The 13,557-nt window shown below is 41.7% G+C and overlaps 1 protein-coding gene across 1 annotated transcript; it reads left to right on the plus strand.

Annotated features, from left to right (window-relative positions):
- The first annotated feature begins 828 nt into the window (after positions 1-828).
- Positions 829-11,793, plus strand: ddhd2 (DDHD domain containing 2). The gene is made up of 20 exons (XM_030105250.1): positions 829-1,235; positions 1,689-1,882; positions 3,466-3,504; positions 3,584-3,776; positions 4,298-4,491; positions 4,572-4,661; positions 4,907-5,027; positions 5,119-5,208; positions 5,293-5,434; positions 5,549-5,757; positions 5,844-5,905; positions 6,003-6,122; positions 6,242-6,337; positions 6,511-6,687; positions 6,793-6,819; positions 7,247-7,402; positions 7,575-7,677; positions 7,768-7,929; positions 9,423-9,603; positions 9,734-11,793. Exons 2-20 carry the CDS (start codon positions 1,751-1,753, stop codon positions 9,816-9,818), a joined length of 2,379 nt encoding a protein of 792 aa, XP_029961110.1. The 5' UTR covers positions 829-1,235; positions 1,689-1,750; the 3' UTR covers positions 9,819-11,793.
- The last annotated feature ends 1,764 nt before the right edge of the window (positions 11,794-13,557 follow it).

Raw genomic sequence — 13,557 nt, forward strand, 5'->3', positions numbered from 1 at the left:
CATGTTCCTGAGAGTGCACAAAACAAATAATCTGTCCTGGAACCTGAACACCACATCTCAAGCAAGTGCAGTAGAATTTGTGTTTCCTTTGGTGAGGCATTTGTGAGGATGGTAGATTATCGGGACTTTTCTTCCTTGAACATGGGTGCCAAACGCTCTGTTGCAAGCAAAAAACATTGTCAATTCTCTCAGCTGTCCTTTGACAGGAGGTAATGCAGCCCAAGGCAAAGAACAGCCAGGCTTCGCAACAGCTTCATTCTTCAGACCATAAGACTTCTGCACTGGAAACAGCCTAGTGTGTTGTCAGGTTTGAGGATGATGCAATAATTCAGTACAGACATTAATTGCAATAATCCAATTCAAGAATTTCAGTGCAACATCCAGCCCAGTGCTATTGTCGGTGTTTGCTGTTAGACACTTGTATTTAATTTTTTAAGCACGCGTGCTATCTGAGCCATTTACAATAAACTTGTGTGCACCTGTGGTGTGCATTTTGAATGGCATTAAAGCTCTATCTATCTATCTATCTATCTATCTATCTATCTATCTATCTATCTATCGTATGTACACTACGTGACATGTATCAAACGAGCGCTTTATGCTTTGTGCACTACTCTCTATGCTGTATGTGCTCTTTAGTGGAGTAGTTATTTCTAAAACTCGTTTTCCCTGCTGTACCACAATCAAACTGGCTCATTATAAATTATTGACGCCGACGTCACATTCGGAGGCGGCGCCTTGCTGAGGACGTAGACTTCATGTCGCCTTCAAGTGCGCCTCGTAAATTTAAAGTTTAATCGTAAAATTCAGTATCTTTCGCAAATTCTTACAGTTTTTGATGCCGTTTTCTATTTTGAATTCACGTCATTTTGAAGTATCTTCATTCATCGAAGACTGTTGTGTTCGAGGAAGGGTCGTGCGTGCTAATTTCATAGAAATTACTTACCACTGATTCTGAGGCGCAGATTTGACGTATTCGTCGCGTGATCGTCACATTTTAAGCATCTGGACGTCGCAGAAAAGCTTTATGACAAACACTGTAGCCATTGAAAACTCGTCGTTTGGCCGATACGGTGGTTATTAATGGACACTTGGGTAGGAATCCTCGCTTTTCCGAGCGCACTGTATGCTGGCACCGTTTGACAGGAGGAGGCTGCCCTTGGCTAGCCGAGCTAGCCACTGCTAGCTAAACAACGATTGCAGCCCGCCTGCATTCAGCCTGTGCGGGGTTGTCGGTGAGTTAAAGTTAACAACACTTAAAACAAAAACGTTAATGTCAACATGCCCAAAACCTAATCGGTGTGTGAAGATGGCGAACTTTGTGTCCCATCGTAAACCAGCTAGCATGTGACTTTGTGACTGTGGTTAAATCCGTATAAAATAATCGCATTGCCTCCGTCTAGTTTTGCAGTTGTCAATGGGATACTTTCACTTGTCATGCTGATCAATGTTTGTCACTGCATAGATGTCGATACCGTTAAACATTAGAGAATAGCAGGTGAACTTACCGCTGGCTGCTTTATCGCTGCGTTCCATCACCTGTAATGCACCGTTATATCAAATCATAACAACATTCAGGTCACTTCAAAGTTAATCATTAACAGGTTAAACGTGTTTGTGATGATGGTCGTGTAAACTTGTAAAGGTAGTCTTTTACCCTCATTCATTTATGCTTGTCTATGTTACAGGTGTAGTGACTCTTTGACTTGGTGATTTATCCACCTCCAGATAAAATCGGGGGCCTGGGCTAATGTCCGTCAGCCGGGGTGAGGAGGGGGGTCTGTCTCAGGCTGAGGCTGCCCCAAACAACAACAACAACCCCCAAGACCTGTTTGAAAGCCCCTCTCAAGCTGTGGCCACTGGAACCACACAGGAGGATCAGGTGAGGGTGAGAGTGTGGCTTGGTCTAAATAATGAGTTTACCTTAATTCACAATTCTTGTGTTATTATTTAGTAGAAAGTAGTAAAATAATTTTGTTATTATTTATTCATTTATTCAAGAATTAAATTTTTCAAACTTTTATGTGAATACAACAAAAACTATGCATATTGTTTATTCAACTGGCAGTTTGTCTTTGGCATTGTTTTTTGAAAACATTAAAATATTGCAAAGCTGTCAGAACATAGTTGTTCTCCCATAAAGAACCTGATTCTTTAGCTGTAAGTATGCATATGTTCCATCGAGTTCACCCCTTCTGGATTTCAAGTACAGCTTGTCTACATTAGGAATTATTTTCATGTCTAAGCTTGACTGATGTGGTAAATGTCAAAGCATTGCTGTTGTCACCAAAGGGCATTTGGGTCTATGAGTGTTTACTATTACTAGTATTTCAACAAACTGTTGAAGTAGCTTTAATGGGGGATTTAGGAGATTTATAAGTAATACTTTTAATATGTACATTAATTCACCATTAATGTCAACAGGTTTGTGTCAGCACTTGACTTAGATCTCTTCACTGAGACAGTCACTGTGGGCTCAAGTGTGAGTGTACAAATGGGATATTTTCAAAGGGCTTTGGTTGTCCAGAGGAAAGTACTGGTTGAACTGCTTTGGGGTTTCTGTGTCAAGACGAAACCCCAGCAGACATGACCAGGCACGACCAGGGTTATAGAACCCCAGGCTTAATCTCTCGAAAAGACTGAAGGTCTTCACTTTCCACAGTGTTGTCACACTCTATCAGTTCAAATCTGTCAGTGATATTGACTTGTGCTGTAAGACGTAGATTTAAAGTACACAGTAATGTGAGCCTGACTCTATGCGCAGCAAATCCCATTAACAAATGAAAAACTAAAAGTGTTTGTTTATGCTACTGTCCTCCCAGACAGAAATAGCTGCAGTATTCTTGACTCACCGATTGACAGAAGTGTAAAATGGAAGGTGGAGGGAGAGCACATACTGTCCTGTTCCCTCTTTATAGTTTACATACCTTATAAACACAGGAAGTTGTTTGGAGAGGAACACAAACCCAAAATGATGTTCAGACCAAATGTATAGTATGTTAATTGAAACTGTGAGCCAGGTAAACACTGAAATGATTATTTTTCATGAATTAAAGTCTAATAGAAAAAACAAACAAACCATTCCTTAAGAGCTGTTTACTCACCACTCATCTGTACTAATGTACACATTTGTACTCTTACTGTTTGCAGAGTGGGATCAATAACTGGACAGCAACTTATAATGTGGGAGTAGTTGTATCTGCAACAATCTGCCACAGTCATGTTGTATTGCCAAAGATAAAATAGCCAGTGAAAATAAGCTGTTCACAATCTTTAGTTGTTTCATTTGAGGAACTGAGAAACAAGAGACAGCTTGTTGAGGCGTGAAGAATAAAACCGGGCTTTGTGTTATTGACCAAGATGTGTCCTGATCCTTTGTTTCACAACTGGCCTTTGTGTTGTCTGATTGGAAGAGGACAGACTGGGTTTAGACCTTCATCTTTTCTAACTTCACTGCCTTCACAGCATAGCAGTAGACTGCTCTTTAAAGAAACTATGAATCAGGTAATATTCTCAGTTCCGCTGACATGAAGAAGAAATATTGATTTCAGCTCTTGATCATGGTGCTTTTGTTTTTTCTCAGGTTTCTCCTGCAGTTGATGAAGCCTCTCCTTCTTCCACATCGTCTTTTGAGATGCTTGACATGAATTCAGTTCCAGCTCCTTACCAGGAAGTTCAGCCTCACTGGTTCTTCTGTCGACGGGCTGATGACAGCACGTCTTGGCTCCCCTTCAGCAGAGGAGACTCTGATAGACTAGAGAATGCCTGCAACTCTGGTAAGATTGAATATTTGTTATTATAGTTCTGTAGGAAAAAAATAATTTTCTGTATATACTTTTTAATCACCCACCTTAAGAGGAAAATCTAAAATTTTATTCACAGCTTTAAATAACTTGTGAGTTCTTGTCTTTCCTGCCTACCATGTAACTTACCTATAACACCCCCCCCCCAAAAAAAAAGAACGATGATGCAGAAATTAAATTTGAAGAAACAATTGCTCCAAAGTGACAACATAACTTGATGTGATTCCCATTTAACTTTGTAATTACAGATCACTTTGTATAGACACTCTAAGGAGGCTTAGATTTCTATTCACAAATTTATAGAACCACTGTAGCTTTAAAACACCAAAATAAGAGTTTGGTTAAGTTATGCCTTCACATATTCAGCAACAAATGTGAAAATTAGTGAAAACTGTCATTTCAGTGTTGGCCTGCTTTAACTCACTGTATCATTAGTGGTGTAAATTAGATTGGGAACCACTGATATTTATTTTCTTTTGTATATCTTTCCTTAGTTCAAGGTCAGGAAGGTGATCTGGTGGTTGCTGTGGATGGAGAGCGATACGATGTACATGTCAAGGAGAGGAAGCGCTATGCTGTGTACTGGGAGCAAGCTCCTACTGAAGTCCGCCGCTGTACCTGGTTTTACAAAGGAGACAAAGACACCAGGTTCATGCCTTACCCCGAGGACTTCAGCCAACGTCTGGAGGTAGTCTGTCTTTTACTGATTTTCTTTTTCTTTTTAATTCCAACCGAAGCTTTTCTAATATACATCCTCTCTGGTTTCAGGAAGCCTATATGATAGCCGTGACCTTAGATGAATGGAAAAGGAAACTGGACTTCCCCACAGGAGAGACTGTCATGCTGCACAATCCAAAGGTAAGGCATGCCGGACATGTCACAAAGTCACAGTATACATAGAAAAAAAACACATCATGGGTTATCAAGATATGTCTTGAGTGGGGGAAAGCAAACAAACACCCAACAAAAAGTCCATTTCTATCTTTATAATTAATTTCAAAACAGCAGTGACATTTTTTTAGGATTAAAAAAACATAGATTAAAAAAGTATTTGGTTTTTGCCTTTCAATAAACTGATTTCCTCCTAACCGATCCTTTGACAGCTGATAATGCAGTATCAGCCAATAGGATTGCAGGATGAGTGGGCCACCTCCCCCTCAGAACAGACCCGGCCGCGAACTGTCAAGAGAGGAGTTGAAAGCATCTCTGTGGAAATACCTGACGGTGTGTGTCTTGATTTACTGTGAGAGGTACACACAGCGCTGCCGGAAAGCTTTGCCATCGGTATGCATTTCCATTTTGCGTGTCTCTCCAGAGGAGCCAGAAAAAGTGGACCACCTTGTCTTCATGGTGCACGGCATCGGCCCTGCCTGTGACCTGCGCTTCAGATCCATCATACAGTGTGGTAGGGATTATTCGGTCATGCAACGTCTCTTAATATACTCCTTATTACCTGTTTTGACTCCCTTTTAATGCTGTCTGCCTTCAGTAAATGACTTCAGGAGTGCTTCCCTATCCCTTCTGGCATCTCATTATAAGCGTGGCCAGCAGGATGGCCAGGTGGGCCGAGTGGAGTTCCTCCCTGTCAACTGGCACAGTGCTCTGCATGGGGACGCCACTGGTGTGGACGAGTAAGTGTGAAGAGACACCCAGTGTGCGAAATAAAATTGAAATGACTGCTTGGTACGTCACTGAAAGTTCCTCAAACTCCTACTTGTGTGTCTCAATTCTTCCTCACTTACCAGGGACATCCAGAGGATCACTCTCCCCAGCATCAGCAGGCTGCGACATTTCACCAACGACACGCTGCTCGACTTATTTTTCTATAACAGCCCCACCTACTGCCAGACCATAGTGGACACGGTGGCCTCCGAGATCAACAGGCTGCACTCCCTCTTCAAGCGGCGGCACCCAGAATTTCATGGAACATTCTCGGTTGTGGGACACAGCCTGGGTTAGAAAACCGTAAACGCTGAAATACTCACACCGTGACAGGCAAACTGGTGAAAGTGCTGGTTTTAAACTCTGCCGCTTTTGTAGGTTCACTGATCCTGTTTGACCTGCTGACCAATCAAAGGAATGAATCTGAAACCAGAGAGGGGGTACAGTAAAATACAACATGCATATACTTTTAGATAATGAATATTTTCTTGATGACACATATTAAGATATTTCCCCGTTTTTTAATTCTTGCTTAAGGTGCAACCGGGTGAACCCTGCCCTGCAAACTGTGACACTTTGGAGCAGACTCTGACCAGACTGGGCCTACAGCAATATCTGGAGACGCTGCGGGCGGAAAACCTTGACTCGGAGTCATTGGTAAAACACACAAACACACACACACACACACACACACACACACACACACACACACACACAAACACACACATACGAGTATGGCCATACATATGTGAACCGTCATGTTTCCCCTCATGCAGGCTCTCTGCCACGACAGTGATCTAAAAGAGTTGGGGATTCCTCTGGGACCACGAAAGAAGATTTTGAACTACTTCAGGAGGAGGATGTTTCCAGAGGTCAGATTCAGCTGAAACTTAACCAAGTTTTCTGTTGACAACACTGATAAACAGACCTCAAAATAAAACATAGAAAATTCAGGACTGGAACCCACGACCCTAAACGATCATAACAGGAAGTATAGCTACCATTGTAAGTTTAAATCTTTTTTTTTTTTTTTTTATCTACATAGGGCTGTAGGACAGGAGCAGGACGTCAGGTTCCGGAGCTGCAAGTTCCATCTCAAGAGACTACAGACAACAATACGGACCAGACTTCAGGACTGAGCGCACAGCAGTCCCAGTTCCACAGAACGCAGAGCGTCACCAGCGCCGTGGACTACGAGTACTTTAACGTCGGCATCGGACAGGTAGCTGACACCCGCACTAATACCTGATACTTATTAACGCTTGGCAGTTGAAGCTTTGATGCATCCCCCCTCCTGCTTCTCTCCTTCCTCCGCTTGCGTGGACAGACCAATGGAGGCATAGCCAAGGGACAGGTGTGTCTCACATGGTGTCCATACGCCATCGGGCTTCGTCCTGTGCTGTCTTGTGATTTCACCTCTCCTGGAGACGTTCCTCTCTTAGATCAGGGACAGGAAATCAAAAGGCGGCCATTCTGGAGTGATATTATAGGTGTTTACCTGATCCGCATCAGAACTTCCATGGCTACGTCACATTGTGCTGTGGTTGAACGCTGTGTCTGTCCTATTTATTTGTGCAAACCACGACTACATTTGTTTCTGCATGAGTGTTCCTCTCCGCAGTCTCCTGCTCATCTGCCTCCTCACTCTCCTAATCTTGTCTTTTCAATGTGTTGTTGTCCCACATAGATCATAGATGTAATTGTTTCCCACATGTACTCTTAGGCCAAGTAAAATCCATGTGTTTAATATGGTTTGCTCCTCGCCCATCTCCCTTTTGCAGGTCTCCATCAATTACCCACAGCTGGCATTCCACCCTCAGACATTTTTTGCTTTTGGCTCTCCAATTGGGATGTTCCTGACTGTGCGTGGACTTAAACACATTGATCCAAACTACAGCTTCCCAACCTGCAAGAGCTTCTATAACATCTATCACCCAGTGAGTAATCCCTGCATCACATTCTGCACTCGGCCCTAAAAAGGATGGTATCAAGTTTATGTTGCCATAGATCCATTTTGTATCTTGCATATTTGAATTGTTGTCCCAGTTTATGTTAGAAGAGGCTGCTTTTTAAAAGCTGCGTTCATTTTCCCATGTTTTCTCTGTGTAGTATGACCCTGTTGCATATCGGATAGAACCCATGATTGTTTCAGACGTGGATCTGGAGCCCATGCTCATCCCGCATCATAAAGGCCGCAAGCGGATGCACCTTGGTGGGATTTTTATTCGCTTTCTTCAACTTTGTTGGGGGAAAAAGTGCCGCCAGAGCCTCTGTTTATTACTTACGTAATTTTCTCTTTTAGAGCTTAAGGACAGCTTGACCCGTATGGGTATGGATTTGAAGAACAACGTGCTTGGATCCTTGCGGACAGCGTGGCAGTCCTTCGCCAGAATGCCTGTGGCTGCACTACCTCCAGTGGAAGAAGGAGAAAATTCCATTGAGAAAAACCTTCAGGAAGCACATGGTACAAAAAAAAAAAACACATAAAGTCTAGTTTGTGCTCGTATGTGCATGTACATTTACACAGGAGTGTGTCTAAACCAGTGTGTTTGTACCAGCCTCCTCCTCCTCTTCTTGTCCTCTATCTGATGGTTTTTGCAGTTTTCCTCTCATCTTACCTCTTTACTTTGAACACCGGCCTCTGCTGCAGGGTGTGCTTATACTAAGACGGAAGACTGTACTCAATTTTAGGCTGAAAGTCTGGCTTTGCTCGAGGCCTTTTATAAATATTACTTCAAAGATGAGCTACAGTAGTCATTTAACTGGAATCGAGCCAGAAAATGAACAATATGCTCTTTCTATTCGATTACCGTTTTGAGGTTTTAATGATTTTTTTTCTCTCTGACTCAAAGAAAGCTCTGTAAGATGATTGTATTTTTTTAAAATGATTTATAATATAAAGACTGTATTTAGTGGTAATTCTGTTTTTTTTTTTTTCAGGTATTAGATAAATCCTGCAGTAAGTGCAGTATTTATGAAACGGTTTGTTCTTTTAGCGCATTTCAATTCGGCACATTCCTGTACAAAGAGCAAATGTGATGTAATATCACTGATTCTTGCCACAGGCGTTTCTTTACAAAACTCTTGCTTTCCCTCACCCTATGTTAAACTGCGATACCCTCTGCAGCACTTCATGTCTTCTACTCAAATTTTACCTTCCTGACACCTGCCTCAGGCCCTGTCCTCATCCGGCACAGGACACTAATAACTGAACTGATTGTACAAGTGTACAGTACAGTTGCATGTAATCTAAATTATATGCAACTTATTAATACATGAGAAGAACTAAAGCTCAAGTTTAGACCAAAGAGCAGTGCTGGCTGACACATCTCCAGGCTCATCAGGTGGAAACTTCCCTATATCAGTGCTTTGTCCCTTTGGGTCTCCTGACTCCTCTGCGTGGTTAGACCAGTTACCATTTTAGATCTCAGGCTCTGTTTCTTCTCACTCTATATTGACTGTAGCCTATGCTAATTTTCCTAAGACTGGAAGCATACTGTGACTACCTATGATATTAATTTAATTTAATTACAAGCCAGCACACGTAGATGCAGTCGTTGCCTAGAGGTGAGTGAAGCGAGCTCCTAGTCCCAGACACAAGTCATTACTGCAGCTGCAGCCATCAGTTTAGTTTGTCAAAAAAAGATTGTGGGCTTAGGAGGAGCTCTTACGGAGGTTCTGTCTGTTTGCATGTTCTCCCTGAGTGTGTTTTTGGGTTTTCTCCAGATACTCCTGTTACTTCCCTGTGTGGACTGATGTTTCAGGCATATTTAACTATAAGAACTATTGAATCTCTTTCATTCTGAATGTCACCTGCTGCACTCATAACTTCCTCCTCTTCTTTTTTCTTTTGTTGTCTGACGGCCTTTGTTATTTTTCCAAATGGTGCCTGTTGGCTGTTGTAACTGTTGTGTTGTCTACCCAGTAAGCTACATGTGCTGCAACCTGTTTTGCCAGCAGACGTGTGTGAGGAGGCGGAATCCCCAGTGTCAACGGAGCAGATGGAGCAGCTGGAGCAGCCGGAGATCAAAATGGGAATGCTGAATGAAGGGAGACGGATCGACTACGTGCTTCAAGAAAAGCCAATTGAGAGCTTTAATGAATACTTGTTTGCCATCCAGTCCCATCTCTGTTACTGGTGAGATGCACATAACAGAGCTGATTACAGTTCATTTTATATGATGTATTTTTCACGCGCTGTCTTCATTTCTCTGTTGATGTCGTGCAAATTTTTACTTCAAATAAGTTTTTGTCTGTCCGTCTGTCAGGGAGTCTGAGGACACGGCGCTCCTGCTGCTGAAGGAGATTTACGACAAGCTCGGCGTGCCCTTCGAACAGCCACAGCAGTCATAACGTCGTATGAATGTCGACTTGCATCCGTGATGGTAACCTGAAAATGAAGGACAGAACCAGAGGCTGCACAATCCTCTCCCAGAATGCCTTACTGTGTGAGTGTCTCCTGACTAGCATCATTCAGCTTCTTCTGAGAGGGGAGACCTTTTGGATTCGGTCGGGTGATCTTGGTTCACATGTGGCCATCTAACTTGAGAGAGCAGTAGCCGTGTGGGCTTTGCCTAAACTCTCATTGCTGGACAGGATCATTGCTTAAACGCCACCCAGACGTCACAGTCAGGCTCCTGGTTGCACTTTTTTTCAAGTCATTCTTTATCCTTACCTTAGATTTACACTTTGACACTTCTTTACATGTCATACCTTCACCTGCAGCTAAAACACACTCAAAAAGTCGCTATTAACAGAAAATGCACTTGTGGAAATGTTTGTTTTCATGTTGGATAACACATCAAACTGGAATTTACATTTAGATGGTATTCCTTTGCAATTTGCACCAAAACACAATTTAAAATTGTAGAAACTAATTGAAGTAGTAGAATATATTTGATACATTTTGATGCATCTTCCTATGCAAAGCCTGGGATCCTAATGTTTAAATATACTTTGGTATGATGTTAAACTGTTCTACAAAACATCTCTAAATGACAAAACCCTCTTCTAAGAAAGCTCTCTCCCTTAGAATAAATTCAGTCTCTAAGACATTTGCCTGTTGATCTGATAAATGTATGTTTTGTTTTACATTTTCGGGCAGTTCTGTTCTCGCTGCCCGACTCAAGGCCATTTGAAGTCCAAAGCTGCTACTCCTGTGTTTGTGCAATCTGACCACAATGTTTATACCTCTTCTGTCACTGAACACACAGTCCTTGCTTGTCTTTATGTTCGACTCACATTATTATTAATGTATGTATTGTCTTAGACAAGTACATTGCGGAAGTAATCCCGGCGAAGAACTCTGTTGCAACTGAAGTAAAGAAATGAAGGAACAGAAAAAAAGAGACTTGTTTCACCACATTGTTTATTTGCACTGTAAGTATGATTGAGTACAGTATTTCTCCTCCAGGTCCATGGTACACTTCCACTAATATTCTCCTGTTTTTTTTTCTCTCTTCTGTATCTTAAGCGCACCATTTTGCAAAACTCTGGTCCATACTAGTGATATAAGGTTCCTCCTAAAATATGTTTGGTTTTTATGCAGATATGCATTCTTCATAAGCAGTTCCAATTTTTGCGTTAGCTTCGGGGCCAAATCAGTCCTGTTTCTCCTTTTTTCTTTTGTAACAATGCCGTGTTATTACCTTTGCCGTTTGTGCTTGCATGCACTTCTTTTTTATGTTAGAGCGGAGGTTCTCAGCATATTCTGGTCCTAATATGATGTCAATATCTTTGTAGTTTTCAGGAACCCAGCAATAAGAACATATTCATGTCCAAATTATATTGAATCTGATTTAAATAATATGATTTATAAATTATATAGAAAGCTGTTTTCAAAAATATTTTTTTGTTTTGAAAATAATTCAAGATATTATTATATCGGTGTTAAAACTAAACCACATCTACATATAGAATACATATATGGTCCAGAAAACCCACATTAGAAACCCCTGTGTTACAGTGAATTACTTTATCCCAATAGAAGATGTCTTTGTTATGCACTGTCATCGAAGCTGAGTCCTCTTCCCTGAAGCTTTGAATGACCTCCTACATAACCCTATGGGCGCAACATCTGCACAAAAGATGAATTAACCTTTTAGGGTTGTTCACTTCCTTACTTTAAAATGCACTGACTACAAAGCCACAGTGTCAACATACTCTTGAACTTTCCTATTGTCGATACACATTGTCATATTTAAGCAAGAAAGGACTTCAAGGTTTTTGATTGGTCCTCTGACAATAAGCTGATACATACCAAAAAGACAAGCACTCCTCTTTATGTGAAGGTGGTTACATGTTTTGTTGTGCCATAATAAAAACATTACTAACAAGTGTTTTGTGCTGTTTACTGGATCAGATCTCTCTCTCGTGCACCTACACTCACTTTATTTTAAACACATTTTGAATCAAGCTGAGTATATCAACAATGCACTTAATAATTGAGTAAATCAACATATTTCTCCCATTAATGAGTTTCAATTTGTTGCCATGGTGATTAATTTGCGCATGAGCAGTCGACGTCTGGCAGAATCCTGCAGCTGAGAAGCAATTCATCTTCATCACAGGGAAATGAATATGAGGCAAGTTCCAGCTTTCATTTAGTTTCAGTCAGTTTAGTTTTGAACTATTTGCTGATATTAATGCTTCTCTGTTGCGTCGCTCATGTATTTGTCCTCGTTTCACAAATTGCAAGCTAGCAAGTCCCCAGAGTAACAGACTGGCCGCGCATAAAGACATTACATACTAATGTCATGAGTCAGAACTGCTGGACTGTGGAGATTTTTCCTGTCACTCTTTTGTTGAGTCGCGTGTGCTACTGAGCCTCATGTGATTCATTTCAGTGGGAGGAAATATGCATTATGGGAAGCTGAAGTCCCCCAGCAGCTGAAAGGCGGGCCTGTCCCTGTCCTGGCTCCTGCTGCCTCAGCCTCCAGCTCTGCCAGGCTTTCAGCCTCTCATCCCATCTCAGGAAGCTAGCAGCAGGGGACAGGCCTGAATCAGGAGGTATGAGTTTTCTGATTTTGTCATTAAGAGCATTAAACACCAGAGTGTTGCAGCACGTTGTCAGGCCTGCTGTATTGTGGGAAATGAGTGAGGACTAATCACAGATCATATCAACTATGCTGGACATCTTGTTTTTGTGAATTAGTCAAAGAAATTGTGTATTCATACCTGTTTTTGTAATATGACTCCTTAACTACACGCCATGTGGTGCATCCAGGGAGTTGCAGGGGCTCTTGGGCTTTGCTCAGGGGTATTCTGTCAGCACTGGGATTTGAACTTGTCAACACAAGCTCTCTTCTTTATCTTAAAGGCCACCGCTGTCGAGAGCTGTGCAGGGGCAGAAAAACCCAGGACACTCAGAACAGGGTAAACCAGAGAGCAAAGCTTAAAGATGGTCGGCATCATATTAAAAGTACTCAGGTTTCAGGCTGATGGGAACTCTTGGTCCGGATGAGTCGATGTCAGGTATATTTGATCAGTTCTACAGGCACAGCCACTGAGACTGGTATCGAGTTACAAGCCCTGCTGAAGAGCAGGCTTCCCAGAATGTACTGTGAATCAGAAGAAGGGCTTGAAATTCTGATTGTGCATTCAGGTATCTTGAAATTGGTATCTATTGGGGAATATTGCACATCTGGTTTGAAAGGATTTCATTCAGAACAGGTTGAATTAGTAAAAATTGGTCAAACGTTCAGCTTTGAAAGAAGTGGAAAAGCAACTTAACCATCTTCAAACAAGAATGTCATGACAGTCAGTACGGAAATGTTTTTATGCATCATATTTCTGTGTGTAATAGCATCACATTACTGTTTTTGTCAGATTCAAGTTAACAAACCAGGCAGGTAGATGGGCCTGGTTTGCTAGTTCGATGCCCTTTCAGATGCATGAGTCTATTTATCTGGGCCACACTTTGCTCATCAGAGGAATGATTAAAGTCTCAACAAACTAATTTTGACTATTTTCACTGTAAGAGGTCATGAAGAAGTAGTGATTGCTGGGGTTTGTGACCCTGGAAACATGTTTCCCGGGGTCCTTCACTCTTCCTTCTGACTTGTCATTAAGTTCAATTTAGATTAGACTATTT

The sequence above is a fragment of the Salarias fasciatus genome, chromosome 12 (genome assembly GCF_902148845.1).
Source record: "Salarias fasciatus chromosome 12, fSalaFa1.1, whole genome shotgun sequence".
Classification (NCBI taxonomy): Eukaryota; Metazoa; Chordata; class Actinopteri; order Blenniiformes; family Blenniidae; genus Salarias; species Salarias fasciatus.